Source organism: Bison bison, unplaced genomic scaffold, assembly GCF_000754665.1.
Source record: "Bison bison bison isolate TAMUID 2011002044 unplaced genomic scaffold, Bison_UMD1.0 scf7180017864196, whole genome shotgun sequence".
In the NCBI taxonomy this organism is placed as follows: domain Eukaryota; kingdom Metazoa; phylum Chordata; class Mammalia; order Artiodactyla; family Bovidae; genus Bison; species Bison bison.
The window spans coordinates 2,338,251-2,356,623 of NW_011494768.1; the positions used below are offsets into that span (position 1 = coordinate 2,338,251).

The 18,373-nt window shown below is 39.2% G+C and overlaps 1 protein-coding gene across 1 annotated transcript in view; it reads left to right on the forward strand.

The window, feature by feature from the left end:
- Positions 1–16,048: 16,048 nt before the first annotated feature.
- The window catches only part of SEL1L2 (sel-1 suppressor of lin-12-like 2 (C. elegans)), a 64,885-nt gene continuing 62,560 nt past the window's right edge, over positions 16,049–18,373 (forward strand). The window contains exon 1 of the mRNA XM_010844155.1: positions 16,049–16,053. Coding sequence (XP_010842457.1) covers positions 16,049–16,053 — 5 coding nt within the window. The remainder of the gene's footprint in view (positions 16,054–18,373) is intronic.

Below are 18,373 nucleotides of genomic sequence, written 5' to 3' on the forward strand. Positions count from 1 at the left end.
CGTTCAGCTTTCTTCACAGTCCAACTCTCACATCCATACATGACCACTGGAAAAACCATAGCCTTGACTAGACGGACCTTTGTTGACAAAGTAATGTCTCTGCTTTTCAATATGCTCTTTAGGTTGGTCATAACTTTCCTTCCAAGGAGTAATCATCTTTTCATTTCATGGTTGCAGTCACCATCTGCAGTGATTTTGGAGCCCAGAAAAATAAAGTCAGCCACTGTTTCCATTGTTTCCCCATCTATTTGCCATGAAGTGATGGGACCGGATGCCATAATAGTTTTCTGAATGTTGAGCTTTAAGCCAACTTTTTCACTCTCCTCTTTCACTTTCATCAAGAGGCTTTTGAGTTCCTCTTCACTTTCTGCCATAATGATGGTGTCATCTGCATATCTGAGGTTATTGATATTTCTCCTGGCAATCTTGATTCCAGCTTGTGCTTCATCCAGCCCAGTGTTTCTCATGATGTACTCTGCATATAAGTTAAATAAGCAGGGTGACAATATACAGCCTTGACGTACTCCTTTTCCTTTTTGGAACCAGTCTGTTGTTCCATGTCCAGTTCTAACTGTTGCTTCCTGACCTGCATACAGGTATCTCAAGAGGCAGGTCAGGTGGTCTGGTATTCCCATCTCTTTCAGAACTTTCCATACTTTATTGTAATCCACACAGTCAAAGGCTTTGGCATAGTCAATAAAGCAGAAATAGATGTTTTTCTGGAACTCTCTTGCTTTTTCCATGATCCAGCGGATGTTGGCAATTTGATCTCTCATTCCTCTGCCTTTTCTAAAACCAGCTTGAACATCTGGAAGTTCATGGTTCACATATTGCTGAAGCCTGGCTTGGAGAACCACAGTTGGACACATTTAATTAGTGGTGAACAGAAAATACTATGAAGGGAATGAAAATAATAGTTTTAAAATCTGTAATACATTTATTTGGGGATGTGAGCAATTTGGATGAACATGTTATCTGTTTATATGTTAACAAGCAATCAAAGTTTCTTGTGTTTAAAATGTAAAGTTGTGTGTTTTTAAAGAATAAAACCAATTAATTATCTTCCAAACAAAACAGAATAAGCCCTTAAGTCAAATCACTAGCCTTAGCAGGATACCTTACTCTTTTAAACACGAAGCTATTCAATGTACATCCTGTATCCCAGGACTATTTTTGCTTATGTGTTTGTTTTTGCTTTCAGGCAAAAAACCATAGGACTGGCCCTTCTTTGGAAATGTCTCTAGGCACAAGAAGCATGAAAGAAAGAGAGTGTAGTTGTTCAGTCATGTCCGACTCTTTGTGACCCATGGACAGGTTCCTCTGTCCATGAAATACTCTAGGCAAGAATATTGGCGTGGACTTCTATACCTTTATCCAGGGGATCTTCCCAACCCAGGGATCGAACCTGGTGTCCTAGGTCTATGTCATTGCAGGCAGATTCTTTACCGTCTGAGCCACAAGGGAACACGCCAGGCACAAGAAGCACGAGCTAGCCACAAATAGATTAGGATTAAATGTAGGATTTAAATGTGAGATAAACTCAACCTTCTTTCCTCCAAACTCACAAATCATTTAGTTTCTCTTGAGAGAAGATGTTCCTACTCTTCCTGTGCTTTAAGAAAGCAAGGGATTTCCCCCAAATAAGGAAACCCACACATCCATTAGGATTCCCTCTACTCAAGACACTCTACTTGAAATGAGAATTACACTAAAGAGTTTACAGTGCATCTGGAAGTAGTTGAGTAGATATAACATGAAATACATGATGTAGAATAATCTCAGCTGTTGCTTATGAAGAAGGGATGCTATCACAAGGTCAGAGGAGAGGGAGATCACTGTGGGTCAGAGAGAAGTGGAATTTGAGTTGGGTCTGGGGACAGGAGTGGTATTTGGGATAACAGGAAAGAGGGAGCAATGAAGACTGTATAAGCAAGGGCTTCTGGAGGGAGGAAAGGACCTGTTCTATTTGGGGAACAGGGAATAGAAGAGTCTGGCTGTTGCAGATGTTCATGCAGGTGTGGGAGTAGTAAGAAATAAGACTACTGTGACATTTTTAGGCCATACTCTGAACAGTCTTAGATCCTGTGCAATGGAGTTTGATTCTACCCTGTTGTCACTGAGGACTGAGGGCTTGTGAGCTGGTCAGTGATGTGTTCAAATGGATCCTTAAGAAAAGCTCATCTGGCCTGAATTTCAGGAGACGGGGGAGGGAAGAGGCAGCAGAGCCAAGTAAGAGATTATCAAAACACTGTGTCACTCTGATCAAGAGCTATATTCAGTCTCTAATGGGCCTTGGAAGTTTAAAAACATACTTCCAAAGCACATACTTTAAACTTGGAGTTTAAAAACATACTTGCACTGGGTTTGCTGTTTAAAAACTAAAAATACACATGAATCGTCTTTCCACAGAAAATTGTGCCAACGATACCTCTGAAACATATCCAGAAACCAGCCACTATCACCACTTCCATCTTCTGACTTGACTGCCACCATCAGCTCTCACCCAGTTTACTTCAGCAGTCTCCTTTTTTCCCACTCTTTCTCCGACGTAGAATATCCTCCACACAGTATCCAGGATGGTCCTTCGGAAATTTAAGTCAGTCAGGATTGCTTTTCCACTCAGAACACTCCCCAGGTCCCTGCTTCACACAGAATGTGATGGGCAATCCTGAGGGTGATCTCAGAGCTTCCGCTCTGACTTCTCATTTACCCGCCACCCTATTCTGCTTCAGTGGGCTGTCTTACTGCACCCCTGCTTCCTCCTGCTTCAAGTCCTCTGTCTTTGCTATTCCTTCTCCCAGGACTCTCTTTCCCAAGGTGTTTTTATGACTAACTCCCCGCTGCTGCTGCTGCTGCTGCTGCTGCTAAGTCGCTTCAGTCATGTCTGACTCTGTGTGACCCCATAGATGGTAGCCCATCAGGCTCCCCTGTCCCTGGGATTCTCCAGGCAAGAACACTGGAGTATGTTGCCATTGCCTTCTCACCTAACTCCCTACTTTCCCACAAAGGGGTCTACTCAAAAGCTATCTGAGAATTTGTCCCTTACCATCCATGTCAAAAACACCAACTTCAATCAATTCCATCCCTTTTACTCTTGCTTTTTTTAAACCTCCTTTAATCAGTTGACTCCTCTTCCCCACCAGAACCTCAGCTTCATGAGGACAGAGAACACTTTTGTTCATGGCTATCTCCCCAGATCTTAGAACAGGGTCTGAGATAGACAATAAATACTTACTATTGAATTATATAATCTTTTAAGATTTAGAGGAAGGCTCTCGGTCTGCCGGGGCTCCCTGATACTTGCTCCAGCTGGCTGTGGTTCTGCCCACTCCTGCTGGGTGAGAAAGGAGTGAAAATCGGGAAACAGCCTCTGTAGAAGGAGGAGATACCAACAGCAGACAATCAGAGGCATTTGCCAAGCTTCACTGCCTCCTCAACTTAGCTGTTGGCTATTTTTGAGTTGAAAATTAAATTTCTTTTAATAGCAATAGCATGATAATCCCATTGTATCACAGATGCTGTAGGCCCATCAAAATCCATTTTCTCTTCCTCATGACACCCAAATATTCCAGCTCCCTGTGCAGTTAGGTGGGGCCATGTGACAGCTTCAGCCAATGGAAAGTGGCTGAAGACACTGTCTGCCACTTCTAGGTCTGGCCTATAAAAGAAAATTGAACAAAGCAAGTCAAATGTAACAAAGCAAAAGCAAACAACAACAGCAAAAACTTTCTGCATAAGATCTTCTGTGCTCTTCCCTTTCTGTCTGCCAAATCAGGGAAATCTTGGAATCCTCATGTTGAAGCTAGCATAGCCTCTGTCTGCCCAAATCCTGAATGATAGCGTAAAGCAGAGGTGACATTGACTTGAAGACCAGGCTATTGATTCTGAGCCATTGTATACTGTGGGCCCATTTGTTAACATATAATATTTGTCCATTTGTTGTCTATTGGTAAGTTGTATCTGACTTTTTGCAACCCCATGGACTCCTCTGTCCATGGGATTTCCCAGGCAAGATACTGGAATAGGTTGCCATTTCCTTCTCCAGGGATCTCCCCAACCCAGGGAGGACACCCACACTTTAAAACAATTCATTGCTTACGTAAAATTCAGATTTAACTGGGCACCCTGTATTTTTATTTGCCAAATATGGCAAACTTAACGATAAGAATAAAGTCAAGTATCCATACAGAGACTTGTACATGAATGGTTATAGCAGCATTATTCATAATAGTGAAAAGGGGGAAACAGCCCAAATGTCCACCAGTGGACAAATGGGGAAACAAAACGCAGTGTACACATATAAAGAGTCGTATTTGGCCACGTAAAGGGATGAAGTGACGATACAAGCTACAGCAAGGATTGAACGTGGAAACATTATACTAAGTGAGAGAAGTCAGTCACAAAAATTCACGTACTATATGATTTCATTCACAGGAAAGTCCAGAAGAGGGGATTGTGTAGAGACACAGAACCAGATTAGTGGTTACATGAGGCTGGGAGTAGAGGGGATAGGAGTAGAGGGAGGGTAACAGTTGGAGGATTCATGGTTCCATGGATCCACTTCCCTAGTGGCTCAGACGGTAAAGCATCTGCCTACAATGCAGGAGACCTGGGTTTGATCCCTGGGTCGAGAAGACCCTTTGGAGAAGGTCTTGGAAATGGCAACCCACTCCAGTACTCTTGCCTGGAAAATTCCATGGAGGAGCCTAGTAGATTATAGTCCATGGGGTCGCAAAGAGTTGGACACGACTGAGAGATTTCACTTTCACTTTGAGGCTGGGAGTAGAGGGGATAAGAGTAGAGGGGATAGGAGCAGAGGGAGGGTAAGAGTTGGAGGATTCATGGTTCCTTCTTGAACTGATAAAAAATATTCTAAAGTTGACTATGGTAATGATTGCACATTATCTGTTACTGTTCTAAAGACTGTTGAATCATAATAAATGTATAACTATAGGGACTTCCCTGGAAGCCCAGTGGTTAAAGGCTCTGGGCTTCCAATGCAGAGGACTCACGTTTGATCTCTGATCAGGGAACTTAGATCTCACATGCTGCATGGCATGGCCAAAAAGTAAAAATAAATGTTTTAATAAATAAACAAATGTGCAATTATACATTTATATTATAGTATATGAATTATATCTCAGTAAATCTATTTTTAAAGAGTCTCTTGTTTCATTTTAAAACACATAAAAATGAGCAAAAATGTCTTTCTTTGTAGGTATCAGTGAACAAAGTCAAACAATATTTATCAAACATATTGGAACAAAGAAAACCAATTAATGTAATCAGTAAAAAAGAAAATCTGTTAGAAAATAAGAAGAATCATCATAAACTAAGACGAAAAGGAATTCGAAATAAAGATCTCTGGAAAAGAAATAAAGATCATTGTAAGTAGAATTCCCTCTCACATATAAATTTAAAATGACTTCATGTAATTTAAAATCAAATTTTATAGCTACTTTCCAAGAAATCTTGGGATATAGTCATAAAGATTTATACCCATGAAAGCCTTAAATTTTGTTAGCTTCTATCCCCTGACTTAATTTGGAATTTGTACCAATGATAACAAGCAAGGTAGGGCTCATGGATAACAAAATTCCATAATTAGGTGAATAAAACATTTATCAAATATTTTGCTAATGGAAACTCTCATACTCTAAAGAAAATTGAAGTTAATACAGTACCTTTTTTTTTTTCCTATTCTAGCAATCTAAAACTCTCTCTAGTAAAGCCATACCTGATTAGTTGATAGATTTCTCTGGTGCAAGAAGAGTCCAGAAAAATATAAATAATGTCTCCATAGGTTCTGTGTGCAGGAGCTAACTGGTGCTCAGTTACAAAACTGAAGACATTTTCAACATTCAAGCGTGGTACATGAAAGCTTTCTCTCTTCTAACAAATATGTATGAATGTCTGTCATTTAACATCTTATGTAAGAGAGGGAATCTTCTTTGGCAGATAAAAATTAAGAATACCAGTTTTTAATGGCATTATGAAAATGATATGTACATATCTTAAAGTTATTTTAAATCTAAATCATAAACACTGAAACATAAATTTGACCATTTTTTGACACAGAAACATGGCCTGCCTTTTATTTAGATTGGTATTTCCAGTGTAAACCACACTCAAACTGTATTATCTATGACTTCCCATCTCAGATTTTTAATGAAACAAAGTGCTAAAAACATTTACAGAACAACTATGAGCAAAATCCTTCCAGATATTTACTGACTTCCCCCCCAAGTCATATATAAATGGTTTACCTACAATTAAATTTGATAACTTTTAGTGGCTCTCATCACATTTTTTCATAATATTTCGATCACTTTACATAGAAACATTTTCTTTGCACTTATTTTAGTAAGTTTGCATATTGTTTGGTTAAATTCTGTAATTATAATAACAGTACAATTGATACAAATAGATTTGGCAACACGCACTCCCGATCTTTGGTAAATATGCAAAGGGTGGGAACAGAAGTAACACCTATACCAAAGAGCATCCCACTAGCCACAAAGCATTCAATATGCTGTGAACGTCAGTCCGTAAGTTGGATAGAAGATGTGAAAATCATTGATTAATTTGGCGAATAAGGTAGGTAGAGATTAATAAAAAGAGCTTCTGCTTCTTAAAAGAGTAACTAAGGCCACCCTTCAAATGATATCATTTTCCCTTATATGGAACTGGTTGAATTATGCCTAATAATAATAAATACTAAGCTAACTCTAATTGAGCATCTCCCATATTGTTTTAATGTTTAGTCAACTTAAGATAGGTTATATGATTTCCACTTTATAAGGTTTGAAACTTGCAACACAGAAATAAAGGGGACCATATGCATCTCACAAAGTAAGTGGACAGTATTTTGCAAGTAAGCATGGGACAAGTGCTTTTAATCCCATGCTTCTCAAAATGGCTTAGGGAAAATATTGAACTAAATGGCAAAGATGCTCAATTTCCTGAGCACAAAATTTACTTCATAATTTTAAGGGGAATAAATAATTGTAAATATAATAATTGAAAACATTTTCATTTTAGAACTAATGGTATAATGTATACAGTATATTTCAAAATTCACATTTTGAATTATCAAACCTAAGACTTTAAAAAGATGTTTTCCTCTCCTCCACATCTCTAGGGAGTGTACATGCATTCATCGCTGCCTAGCTAAACGTTTCAAGAACATTTGAGAAGCCCTGTCTTGCAATAGTCGTAACATCCATTCATAAAGATTTACATAAATTAGAAAGTGTTTCCTTCTGGCATAAGTATTGTAAGTACCAGAAAGTGATCACTACTAATAAGAGCAATAATTAGAAATTGAGAACCAAGGGATTCCAGAAGAGAGAGAGGGGTTAGTTTTGGAGCTAGAAAGACTCTTACTGACTCTATTCTCTGCTTGATCTTTATGAGTCTTACCTTGACAAAGATTTTAAATTTTTAAAATCTTAATATTTTAAGAGTATTTTCCCGTATTTATTCCAAAAGATGGTTCACTGCTCAGTTGAAGAGTTGGCTCTATATAGGACATAAAAATGTTGACATGCATCTGACTTGAAGTACCAGGTAGGATTTTTACAGGATATAAATGACACATTTAAATTGAGTCATTTAAGTTCAGTTCAGTTCAGTCTCTCAGTCATGTCCAACTCTTTGCGACCCCATGGACTGCAGCATGCTAGGCTTCCCTGTCCATCACCAATTCCCGGAGTTTACTCAAACTCATGTCTATTGAGTCGGTGATGCCATCCAACCAACTCATCCTCTGTCATCCACTTCTCTTGCCTTCAATCTTTCCCAGTATCGGGGTCTTTTCCAATGAGTTGGTTCTTCACATCAGGTGGACAAAGTCTTGGAGCTTCAGTTTCAACATCAGTCCTTCCAATGAATATTCAGTGCTGATTTCCTTTAGGATGGACTGGTTTGATCTTCTTGCAGTCCAAGGGACTCTAAAGAGTCTTCTCCAACACCGAAGTTCAAAAGCATCAATTCTTCAGTGCTCAGCTTCCTTTATGGTCTAACTTTCACATCTGTACATGACTATTGGGAAAACCATAGCTTTGACTATACAGACCTTTGTCGGCAAAGTAATGTCTCTGCTTTTTAATAGGCTGTCTTGGTTTGTCATGGCTTTTCTTCCAAGGAGCAAGCATCTTTTAATTTCATGGCTGTAGTCACCATCTGCAGTGATTTCGGAGTCCAGGAAAATAAGTAAAGTTTGATCAAGGGCCTATTTCTGAAAGGGCACGCAGAGTGTAGAGAATCCACAAAGTAACCGCCCCCCCCACCCCCACTCAGTGTAGTAACAGCAATCTCATTACCACCCCTAGATCTTAAGGGTCTTAGGTAGCAGTGGCTACAGCGAAGCCAAGAAAGCAAGCAAGAGGTGTACGGAGAGGGCTCTCTAACAGAAGTATGACCTTAGGTCAAGGACAAAGCCAGCCCATAACAAATAAGACCTGGGAAACCAGGGAATACTTAACTCTCTTCCTACCCTTCAGACTTCCAGGGGGTGCCTCTCAGCCAAATCTAAGCAGAAGCTAGAGGACAAAGGAGTCCTTTGAAGAACCCAAGTGGGCATAGAGCAAGATGGAATGGCTCTAGAAAGACAATCAGAAGACAACCAGGCTTTTTAAACCAGGGAAATTAAACAGCATTAACTGAAAGGAGGAGGACTTTTAGTGGCATGCATTAGAAGCATAGTTATTAAAAGTAATATTATAGAATCTTAGAATTAGGAAATGCTAGTGGTCATCTCGGCCAGCATCTTTCATCAGATATTCCAGGCAGATAATAGCAGTTCCTACTTACATAGGGAGAAGGCAATGGCACCCCACTCCAGTACTCTTGCCTGGAAAACCCCATGTACAGAGGAGCCTGGTAGGCTGCAGTCCATGGGGTCGTGAAGAGTCGGACACGACTGAACGACTTCGCTTTCACTTTTCACTTTCATGCATTGGAGAAGGAAATGGCAACCCACTCCAGTGTTCTTGCCTGGAGAATCCCAGGGAAGGGGGAGCCTGGTGGGCTGCCGTCTCTGGGGTCGCACAGAGTCGGACACAACTGAAGTGACTTAGCAGCAGCAGCAGCACTTACATACATGTGACTAAGCTCACTGTGTCATACAGGACAGCCTGTGACATTATTGAAGATATCTCTTTCTTATAAAGTTCTTAACTTGAATTAAACCAAAATCCCTTCCCCATGGTGATCTTAGGCAGCTGGAGCTGGACAGAATAACCCTGCTATGGATGTGGACTCCAGTCATGGAGCTGTTGCCCCCATCCTCACTGAATCCTGTGGTGTGTGCTCATTGTGTCTAAGATTCTGTGAGCTGTTTCTGGCACCCACTTCCAGTGATGATCCGTGACAAAGTTAGAGCAAGCTGAAATCTTTTCTCACCTAAAAGTACTACGCCAGTGTATCAACCAGGGTTCAACCAGAAAAAAAAGAGCCAGGAGGTGATATATATTTGAAGATTTATTGTAAGGTATTGGCTTACATGATTATTATGGGAGCTGGCAGGGCAAATCCAAAATCCATGGGACAGTTTATCAACAAGGGCAGACAGGAATTCTTGGGCAGGACCTGAAGCTGCTGTTCACAGCTGGAATTTTTTCTTCTTCAGAGAAACCTCAATACCATTCCTAAGGCCTTTCAACTGTTTGAATCAGATCGACCCAGATCACCTAGGATAACTTCTCTTGCTTAAATGTGGCTGCTAAATACTGTCACAGCAACAACTAGATTCATGTTGAATTTAATAACTGGGGACTATATCCTCACCAAGAAGAAACACAAAACTGCCCATTACAACCAAGTCTCTCCTCATCCTTATGTGTTCATCTAAATTTTTGAATCTAAGTGAAAGATTTTATATTTATGTCTATTAGTTTCATTTGTTCATTTGGGATTATTTCAACCTATTGATTATATCAATCAAACTCTCCTAGTTTTCTGTCATTCAAGTTTTTGACAAGCATGCTTATCAATCTTTTATCCAAATCTTTGTAGAAGGTAACAAGGCAGGACCAAGTTTAGAGCCTAGAGCCCACAATAATCCACCATAAATCTCTAGTATTATATTTACCCACTGATGACAGATGAAAATCTACCTGCGATGAGGTTGAAAACATAAAATTTTAGTTATAAGAATGCCTTATACAGAGTGCACTGCCCTTGTTTAGGAGGATGTCTTAATAAGCATTGGTAGACAGAAAATAGGCAAACACCCTCTCCTGTTCCCCCATCTCCAACCCCACACAGAAGTCTGGTATCAGGAAACTGTAGAATTAGCAGTTAATAAAGTAGAGAAAGCCATGGAGAAGTAAACCTTCCTTAGACAGAAGGTGTACAAGCTGTAAAATGAACCGGGAGCATGGGTTATACATGGTTATTGTGCTCAGTCACTCAGTGTGTCTGACTCTGTGCGACCCACGGACTGTAGCCCACCAGGCTCCTCTGTCCTTGGGATTTCTCCACCAAGAATCCTGGAATGGGCTGCCATTTCCTCCTCTAAGGAATCTTCCCAAACCAAGGATTGAACGAGTGTCTCCTGTAATGCAGGCAGATTCTTTACCCCTGTGCCACTTGGGATGGCATACACGGTTATAGAACTGGCTAAAAACATTAACTTTCATTCTCATGCAGTTTCCTTTTCACCATTTTGTGCATGCTATGCTATGCTAAGTCACTTCAGTCGTGTCCGACTCTGTGCGACCCCAGAGACGGCAGCCCATCAGGCTCCCCCATCCCTGGGATTCTCCAGGCAAGAACACTAGAGTGGGTTGCCATTTCCTTCTCCAATGCATGAAAGTGAAAAATGAAAGTGAAGTCACTCAGTCGTGTCGGACTCTTCACGACCCATGGACTGCAGCCTACCAGGCTCCTCCATCCATGGGATTTTCCAGGCAAGAGTACTGGAGTGGGGTGCCATGTGCATAAGATATCATAAAATATAGGCTATAGGTGTTTTATACAAATGCTACTCCTCAGACTTCAGAAAAGAAGAATGAGATTTAACCTAACATTCTCCAAACAACTTCCTAATTCTTAGTGATCATATCTCCTTAACTCAAGGTCATAAACTGTGTATAAAAATTTGTTCAAAAAATTAGAACTTAAGGAGGCTGACATCAAGCTGTTTCTTGAATATGAATGTGTTTTTCCACATCTTGAAAGTAGAGGAACTATTTACCCATTTCCAGACCTCTACCAGTTTTTCCTTTTCCTAGAGGTTGAAGCTATAACCGATAGCATTTGTATTCCCTTTACTTCAAGGCAAGATCTATGCCTAACATTGTGTCTGTCATACTTAATATGAATAAATATTTGCTGAATTAAATCGAGTTGAATTCTTCCTGTACAGAGCTAAGATGTAAACTCAGATCTTCTGAATTCAGGTTCAGCACTCTCTATAATACAGGTGCTACATAAAAATAATAAAACCTTAGGAATTCCCTGGTGGTCAGTGGTTAGAACTTGTTGCTTCCACTGCAGTGGGCCTAGGTTGGATCTCTGGTCATGGAACTAAGATCCCACAAGCTGTGTGACGTGATCAAAAAATAAATGAATAATAACAATAAAGCCTTACATTTTTAGAGTACCTTTGAATAGTGTTTTAGGGCTGAACACAATACTTTAACATCCCATTACAATTTTTTAATGGCATGCTCATTTTCTCTCAGGGTATCTTATCACTATAATTTCAACAATTAATACTTCCTTCTGAGTCAGAATTGAGTCTAATAGAGTAATTATCTTTGTTAAATCGTTAGCAAGACAAATCAATAATTAATCATGCAGTGGGAACAGTGGAGCCTATTCCTGCAAGAAACTGGAACACTAGCTTCTTTGTCCTTCCTGACCAGATCCTTCCTGGCAGTTCTTGGAATTAAATCCTCATTAATTTTGGTGATCAGACCATATCATTTCTGCGTGCTTGGTTGGCAGGGGGCGGTGTCTTGGAATCTTACTTTAAGCCAGTCTCCACATTTTTTTTTCCTCACTTCTGGAGTCTGTGACCAGCTAGGCTAAGTTTATCATTTGGTAAACTTTATTGACTTTGGAATGTATGTGGAGGACACTGGGAAGTGCCATGCAGATTCTCTCTTCAATGGGGAACTTGTTGCCCAGTTGCTGAGAGTACAGTTCACAGACAGCCTTCAGCAGCAGTTCCTTCAGGGACTATCTTAGGTGCAGACAACTGCTTAACCCAAGGTTATGCCTCCTTCCAGGGAAAGCCCACTTCCAATGACTAATCAGTTTAGGCGCATAAAGCCTTGACCATGTCAGCCTAAATGGGACAAGTTAGAAGAGACATGTTAACTCCAGAGCACCCTGTGCGGTCAGAAAGGGGTTTTACTGGGCTTTTTACCACCTGCAAGCTTGTCCTGTTCACCATATGACAGGTTAGTAAATCAAGAGATGCGTTGCTGGGGTGAGGAACAGTGATTTTATTCAGAAAATCAGCAGACTGAAAAGATGGTGGATTAGTGTTCCAAAGAACCATCTTACCTGAGTTAGAAATCAGGCTTCTTTTGTATTAAAACGGGAAAAGTATGACTTGTTGAAAACTTTTTGGTGGAGGAATCCTTTATTCTTGCAGCTGTCCAAGCAGATCTTGTGACAATGTTCCTATAAACCTATTATCCTCCATCAAGACAATTGTTATTTTCCATTCTGCAACTTTTTAACTCTACATGAATGGAAACGGAGTGTGCCTTTAAAGACCAGAAACTTGAGAATAGGCGCTCACCTATCTTTCAGGCTACAGGCAACATTCTTTTACAAAACATGCAGAGCCAGCTTGAAAAAGCACAGGAAACAGAGCACAAGGGTTAGAGTTAAAGGAATAGATGCTCTGTGGAGTCAAGCTTATTCTTTGTTACAGGCCTGCATCATAGCTCCTCTCTCTCTGCCCAATCCAACTTCTCCCCCGGATACCCAAGGTTACCTCTTAATAACTAACCCCCCAAAAGTCTGGTTATCAGGGAACCCAATCTGTCTACCCTTTAATAGCTTTCCTATTACTGAAAGTTTTCTTTGAATCAACACATTTTGCAAATAAATTGATTTTTTTAAATCACTGAAGCGCTCCTATTCTGCAAAATGGTGATCTAATTCAACATAAAAATCCTACTGCTACAAATAGCTAAAATTTACACCTAAAATATACCAAAACTCTTTTTAAATGCAGAGCTGGGCTCACAAGAAACTGAAATCCCCAGGTGCTAGAAATAATGAAAAATAAGCCTGTAAATTGATGTTTTGGCAAGATGTGATCAGAGCTGGTAATGGATGAGCCTTGAATTTTAATCCTAGGCTGGGTAAATAAAATAGACATAAGGATTTTTGACAAGAGAACTGGAATGAAGAGCTATGAGTAAAGCGAAGAGTCTCACAAAAGTGTGTATACAGTGAAAGAAGAGATTAGGAAATACCAACAAACCACCCACCATTAGAGGCAAATATCAAGAAGCTGCTCCTCCTCTTGGGCTCTCAGCAAAAGAGACACTGATGTATAGAACAGTCTTATGGACTCCCTGGGGAAAACTTACACCACATCCCTGCACCTTATATAGATTTGGATTTGAATTTATGCCACCCAGTACTTTTGTGAATACTTTTCAAGCCATTATGTTCAAATATATGAATTTCCTTCCACTAATAAGTTGATAAATCTGGAAACCTGACAGAAGCAACACAAAATCACTTTTTGGAGAAACATTTCCACAATTTCTACATTAAAATCCTTATTGGAGAGAAGCTTTCATGAAAAAAAAAATTTTAATGCACCAAGTTAAAAAAATTCTACTCAGCCAGAGTCAGTTTGCAAGTACATGCATCCACCCCCACACACACACCCCTCCCACATACACAATACATAAGGCATAGACCCCCCCAAGTTTATGAAAATAAATCTATTTTTAAATGATTAAGAAACCATAAGAAAAAAGAGAAGATATCATGAAAAACGAATGAGCATCTGTGCCAAAGAACCAAATAAAACTAAGGAAAAACAAAAGCATACTCATTTAAATTAAGTGAGCAGATGGGTAAACAGAAAAATTAGATACTGTTGAAGAGAACATTAATGAAATAAGAAAAGATCAGAAGAAATTGCCCTGAATGCAGCTCAGAAAGAAAATATGAAGTGGAAACAAGAGACCTTTAGATTAAAATAAAAATATTGTACTCAGTTGTATAACATTTTCAAGACATATACTTTAAGCATGACACAAAAAGACTTCAAGTAAAAGGACTGAAATGATATCTCAAGCAATACTAAGTGAAAGAAACCTATTATTAATTTTATACAGAATAGACTTCAAGGTAAAAACATTTAATAGAGAGAAAGCATCATCACATAGTGTTCATAAGAACAATTCACCAGAATGATATGATGTTGATCTTGAAAAATTAAGGAAAATCTGTTAAACTATAAAAATTAATAGAGTTTGGAAAAGTTGCTAGATTTAAAAATTAATATATAAAACTCAATAGCATTTCTGTATATGATGTATGAAAAGCAAAATATAATGAAATGACTAAAGTATTATTTAAAATAGCAATAGAAAGTAAAAGGTACTTAAGACTAAATCTAATAAAAGATATACAAGATGTTAGAGAAAAGGAAAAGCGTAAAACCTTTTTGAATAATATATAAGAGAATAGTTATTATGATTGTGAATGGGAAAATTCAAAATTGTAAGATATTATATCTTGTCAAATTAGCTTAAAAATTGATCAAGAGGATTTTCACGGTATTTGACAAACTGATTTTACAAGTATATGTGTTTGAATCAGTTCTAATGAGGTGGATGAAACTGGAGCCTATTATACAGAGTGAAGTAAGCCAGAAAGAAAAACACCAATACAGTATACTAACGCATATATGTGGAATTTAGAAAGATGGTAACAATAACCCTGTGTACAAGACAGCAAAAGAGACACTAATGTATAGAACAGTCTTATGGACTCTGTGGGAGAGGGAGAGGGTGGGAAGATTTGGGAGAATGGCATTGAAACACGTAAAATATCATGTATGAAATGAGTTGCCAGTCCAGGTTTGATGCACGATACTGGATGCTTGGGGCTAGTGCACTGGGACAACCCAGAGGGATGGTACGGGGAGGGAGGAGGGAGGAGGGTTCAGGATGGGAAATACATGTATACCTGTGGCGGATTCATTTTGATATTTGACAAAACTAATACAATTATGTAAAGTTTAAAAATAAAATAAAATTTTAAAAAAATAAGTAAATAAAATAAAAGTATATGTGAAAACTGGGCAGAAGACCTGAAAAGACATTTCTCTGAAGAAGACATACAGATGGCCAACAAACACATGAAAAGATGCTCGACTTCGCTCACTATTAGAGGAATGTGAATTAAAACTACAATGAGGTATCAGGTCATATCAATCAGAATGGCCATCATCAAAAAACTACAAACAATAAATGGTGGGGAGTATGTGGAGAAGAGGGAACCCTCTAGCACTGTTGGTAGGAATGTAAATTGATACAGCCACTATGGAAAACAGTATGAGATTCCTTTAAAAACTAGGAATAAAACTACCATATGACCCAGCAATCCCACTACTGGGCATATCCCCTGAGAAAATCACAATTCAAAAAGACACATGTACCCCAGTGTTCACTGCAGCACTATTTACGATAGCTAGGACATAGAAGCATCCTAGAAGTCCATCGACAGATACATGGATAAAGAAGTTGTGGTACATATATACAATGGAATATTGTTGTTGTTTAGATACTAAGTTGTATCCAACTCTTTTGCAACTACATGGACTCCTCCAGGCGCCTCTATCCATGGAATTTCCCAAGCAAGAATACTGGAGTGTGTTGCCATTTCCTTTTCCAGGAGATCCTCCCGACCCAGGGATTAAACTCACATCTGCTGAATTGGCAGGTATATTCTTCACCACTGAGCCACCAAGGAAGTGAGTATTACTCAACCATAAAAAGGAATGAATTTGAGTCAGTTGTAGTGAGGTAGATGAACCTGAAGCCTGTTATTCAGAATGAGGTAAGTCACAAGGAGAAAAACAAATATTATATACCAACTCATATATATGGAATCTAGAGAAATGGTACTTATGAACCTATTTGCAGGGAAGGAATGGAGATGCAGATGTAGAGAGTGGACTTGTGGACGTAGCAGGGGAAAGAGAGGGTTGGATGAACCGAGAGAGTAGCATTGACATATATACACTACCATGTACAAAATAGGTATCCAGTGGGAAGCTGCACATCACACAGGGAGCCCAGCCTGGTGCTCCGTGATGAGCTAGAGGGGTGGGAGCGGGGAGAGGGTGGGAGGGAGGCTCATGCGGAAGGGGATATATATACATATATATATGGTTATGATTGACTTGTGTTGTTGTACGGCAGAAACCAACTTAACACTGTAAAGCAGTTATACTCCAAATAAAAAAATAAATTTTAAAGTATATGTGAAAGCAAGTCTAAAAATAGCCAAGACACTTTTGAAGTAGAATGATAAGGGGGACTTGTCCCACTAAATTCTTCCTATAAAATGATGTTTTGGTACATAGATTGAAAAATAGAAGAGAGTCTAGAATCAGTCCTATATATACAGAGGATTTTGGTATGTAATGACAGAGGTGCAATCACATCTTCTTTATCTATTCGTCTATTGATGGCCACTTAGGTTGTCTACACATTTGGCTATTGTGAATACAGAAGTGATGAATACACGGGGGCATATATCTTTTCAAGTTAGTGTTTTCATATTCTTTGGATAAATACCCAGGAGTGGAATTGCTGAATCACATGGTAGTCCTATTCTTAATTTTTTGAGGAAATTCCATACCTTTTTCCATAGTGTCTGCATCAATTTACATTCCCAACAGTATACAAGGGTTCCTTTTTCTTCACACCCTCACCAACATTTATTTCTTGCCATTTACCCGAAAGGGGAAAACAACCAAAGGTCAATAAATATACTTAACTTCACTTATAATTGCAAAAACAAATTCAATAGCAAAGAATAATTATTTCACACTGATTAGCAAAACTAAAAGATAACCCCATGAGTGATCCAGAATGTGAAGAAACAATAACTCTCATATATCACTGGTGAGAGTGAAGTTTGGTACAACCTCTTTGAACAGCAATGTGGTAATATTTAGTAAAGTTTAAGATGCATATATCCCACTCTGCACATGTACTTTTATTTTTTTAATTTAAATTTATGTATTTTAGTTGGAGGCTTATTACTTTACAATATCATGTTGGTTTTGCCACACATCAACATGAATCTGCCACGGACATACACATGTTCCCCATCCTCAACCCCCTTCCCACCTCCCTCCCCGTACCATCCCTCTGGGTCATCCCAGTACACCAGCCCCAAGCATCCTGTATCCTGCATCGAACCTGGACTGGCGATTCATTTCATATATGATATTATACATGTTTCGATGCCATTCTCCCAAATCATCCCACCCTCTCCCTCTCCCACAGAGTCCAAAAGACTGTTCTATACATCTGTGTCTCTTTTGCTGTCTCGCATACAGGGTTATCATTACCATCTTTCTAAATTCCATATATATGCATTAGTATACTGTATTGGTGCTTTTCTTTCTGACTTACTTCACTCTGAATAATAGGCTCCAGTTTCATCCACCTCATTAGACCTGATTCGAATGTATTCTTTTTAATGGCTGAGTAATGTACTTTTAGATAAGTTCTCACACATTCGTAGAAGAAAATGTGCACGAGGATTTTCATTGCAGAATTAGTTTGGGTACCACACAAGTGGAAAAACCGAATGTTCATGGAAGGCCTAGGAGAAATAATGAAGGAATGAATAAATAAACTGGGCTTCGCTGATAGCTCAGTTGGTAAAGAATCCTCCTGCAATGCAGGAGACTGCGGTGCGATTCCTGGGTCTGGAAGATCCCCTGGAGAAGGGATAGATTACCCACTCCAGTATTCTGGCCTGGAGAATTCCATGGACTATATAGTCTATGGGGTTGCAAAAAGTCAGACACGAGCGACTTTCACTTTCATTTTCACTTTCATTCATATAAAGAATTTTGACCAGACAATTGGCACTGTTAAAATGAATGAATGAAGCTTGCTTGAATCAAGATGAATAAATCTCAAACCGTGAAAAGCTTAGTTGCAAAAGTATATATAGTATGATGCTACTTATATATAGAAATAACATTGGGTACACATATGTAGTGAAAGAGCTACACAGTGGATTTTCCTAGTGGTACAGTACGCAAGAATCAGCCTGACAATGCAGGGGACACAGGTTCGATCCCTGGTCCAGGAAGATTCCACACGCCTCGGAGCGACTAAGCCTGTGTGCCACA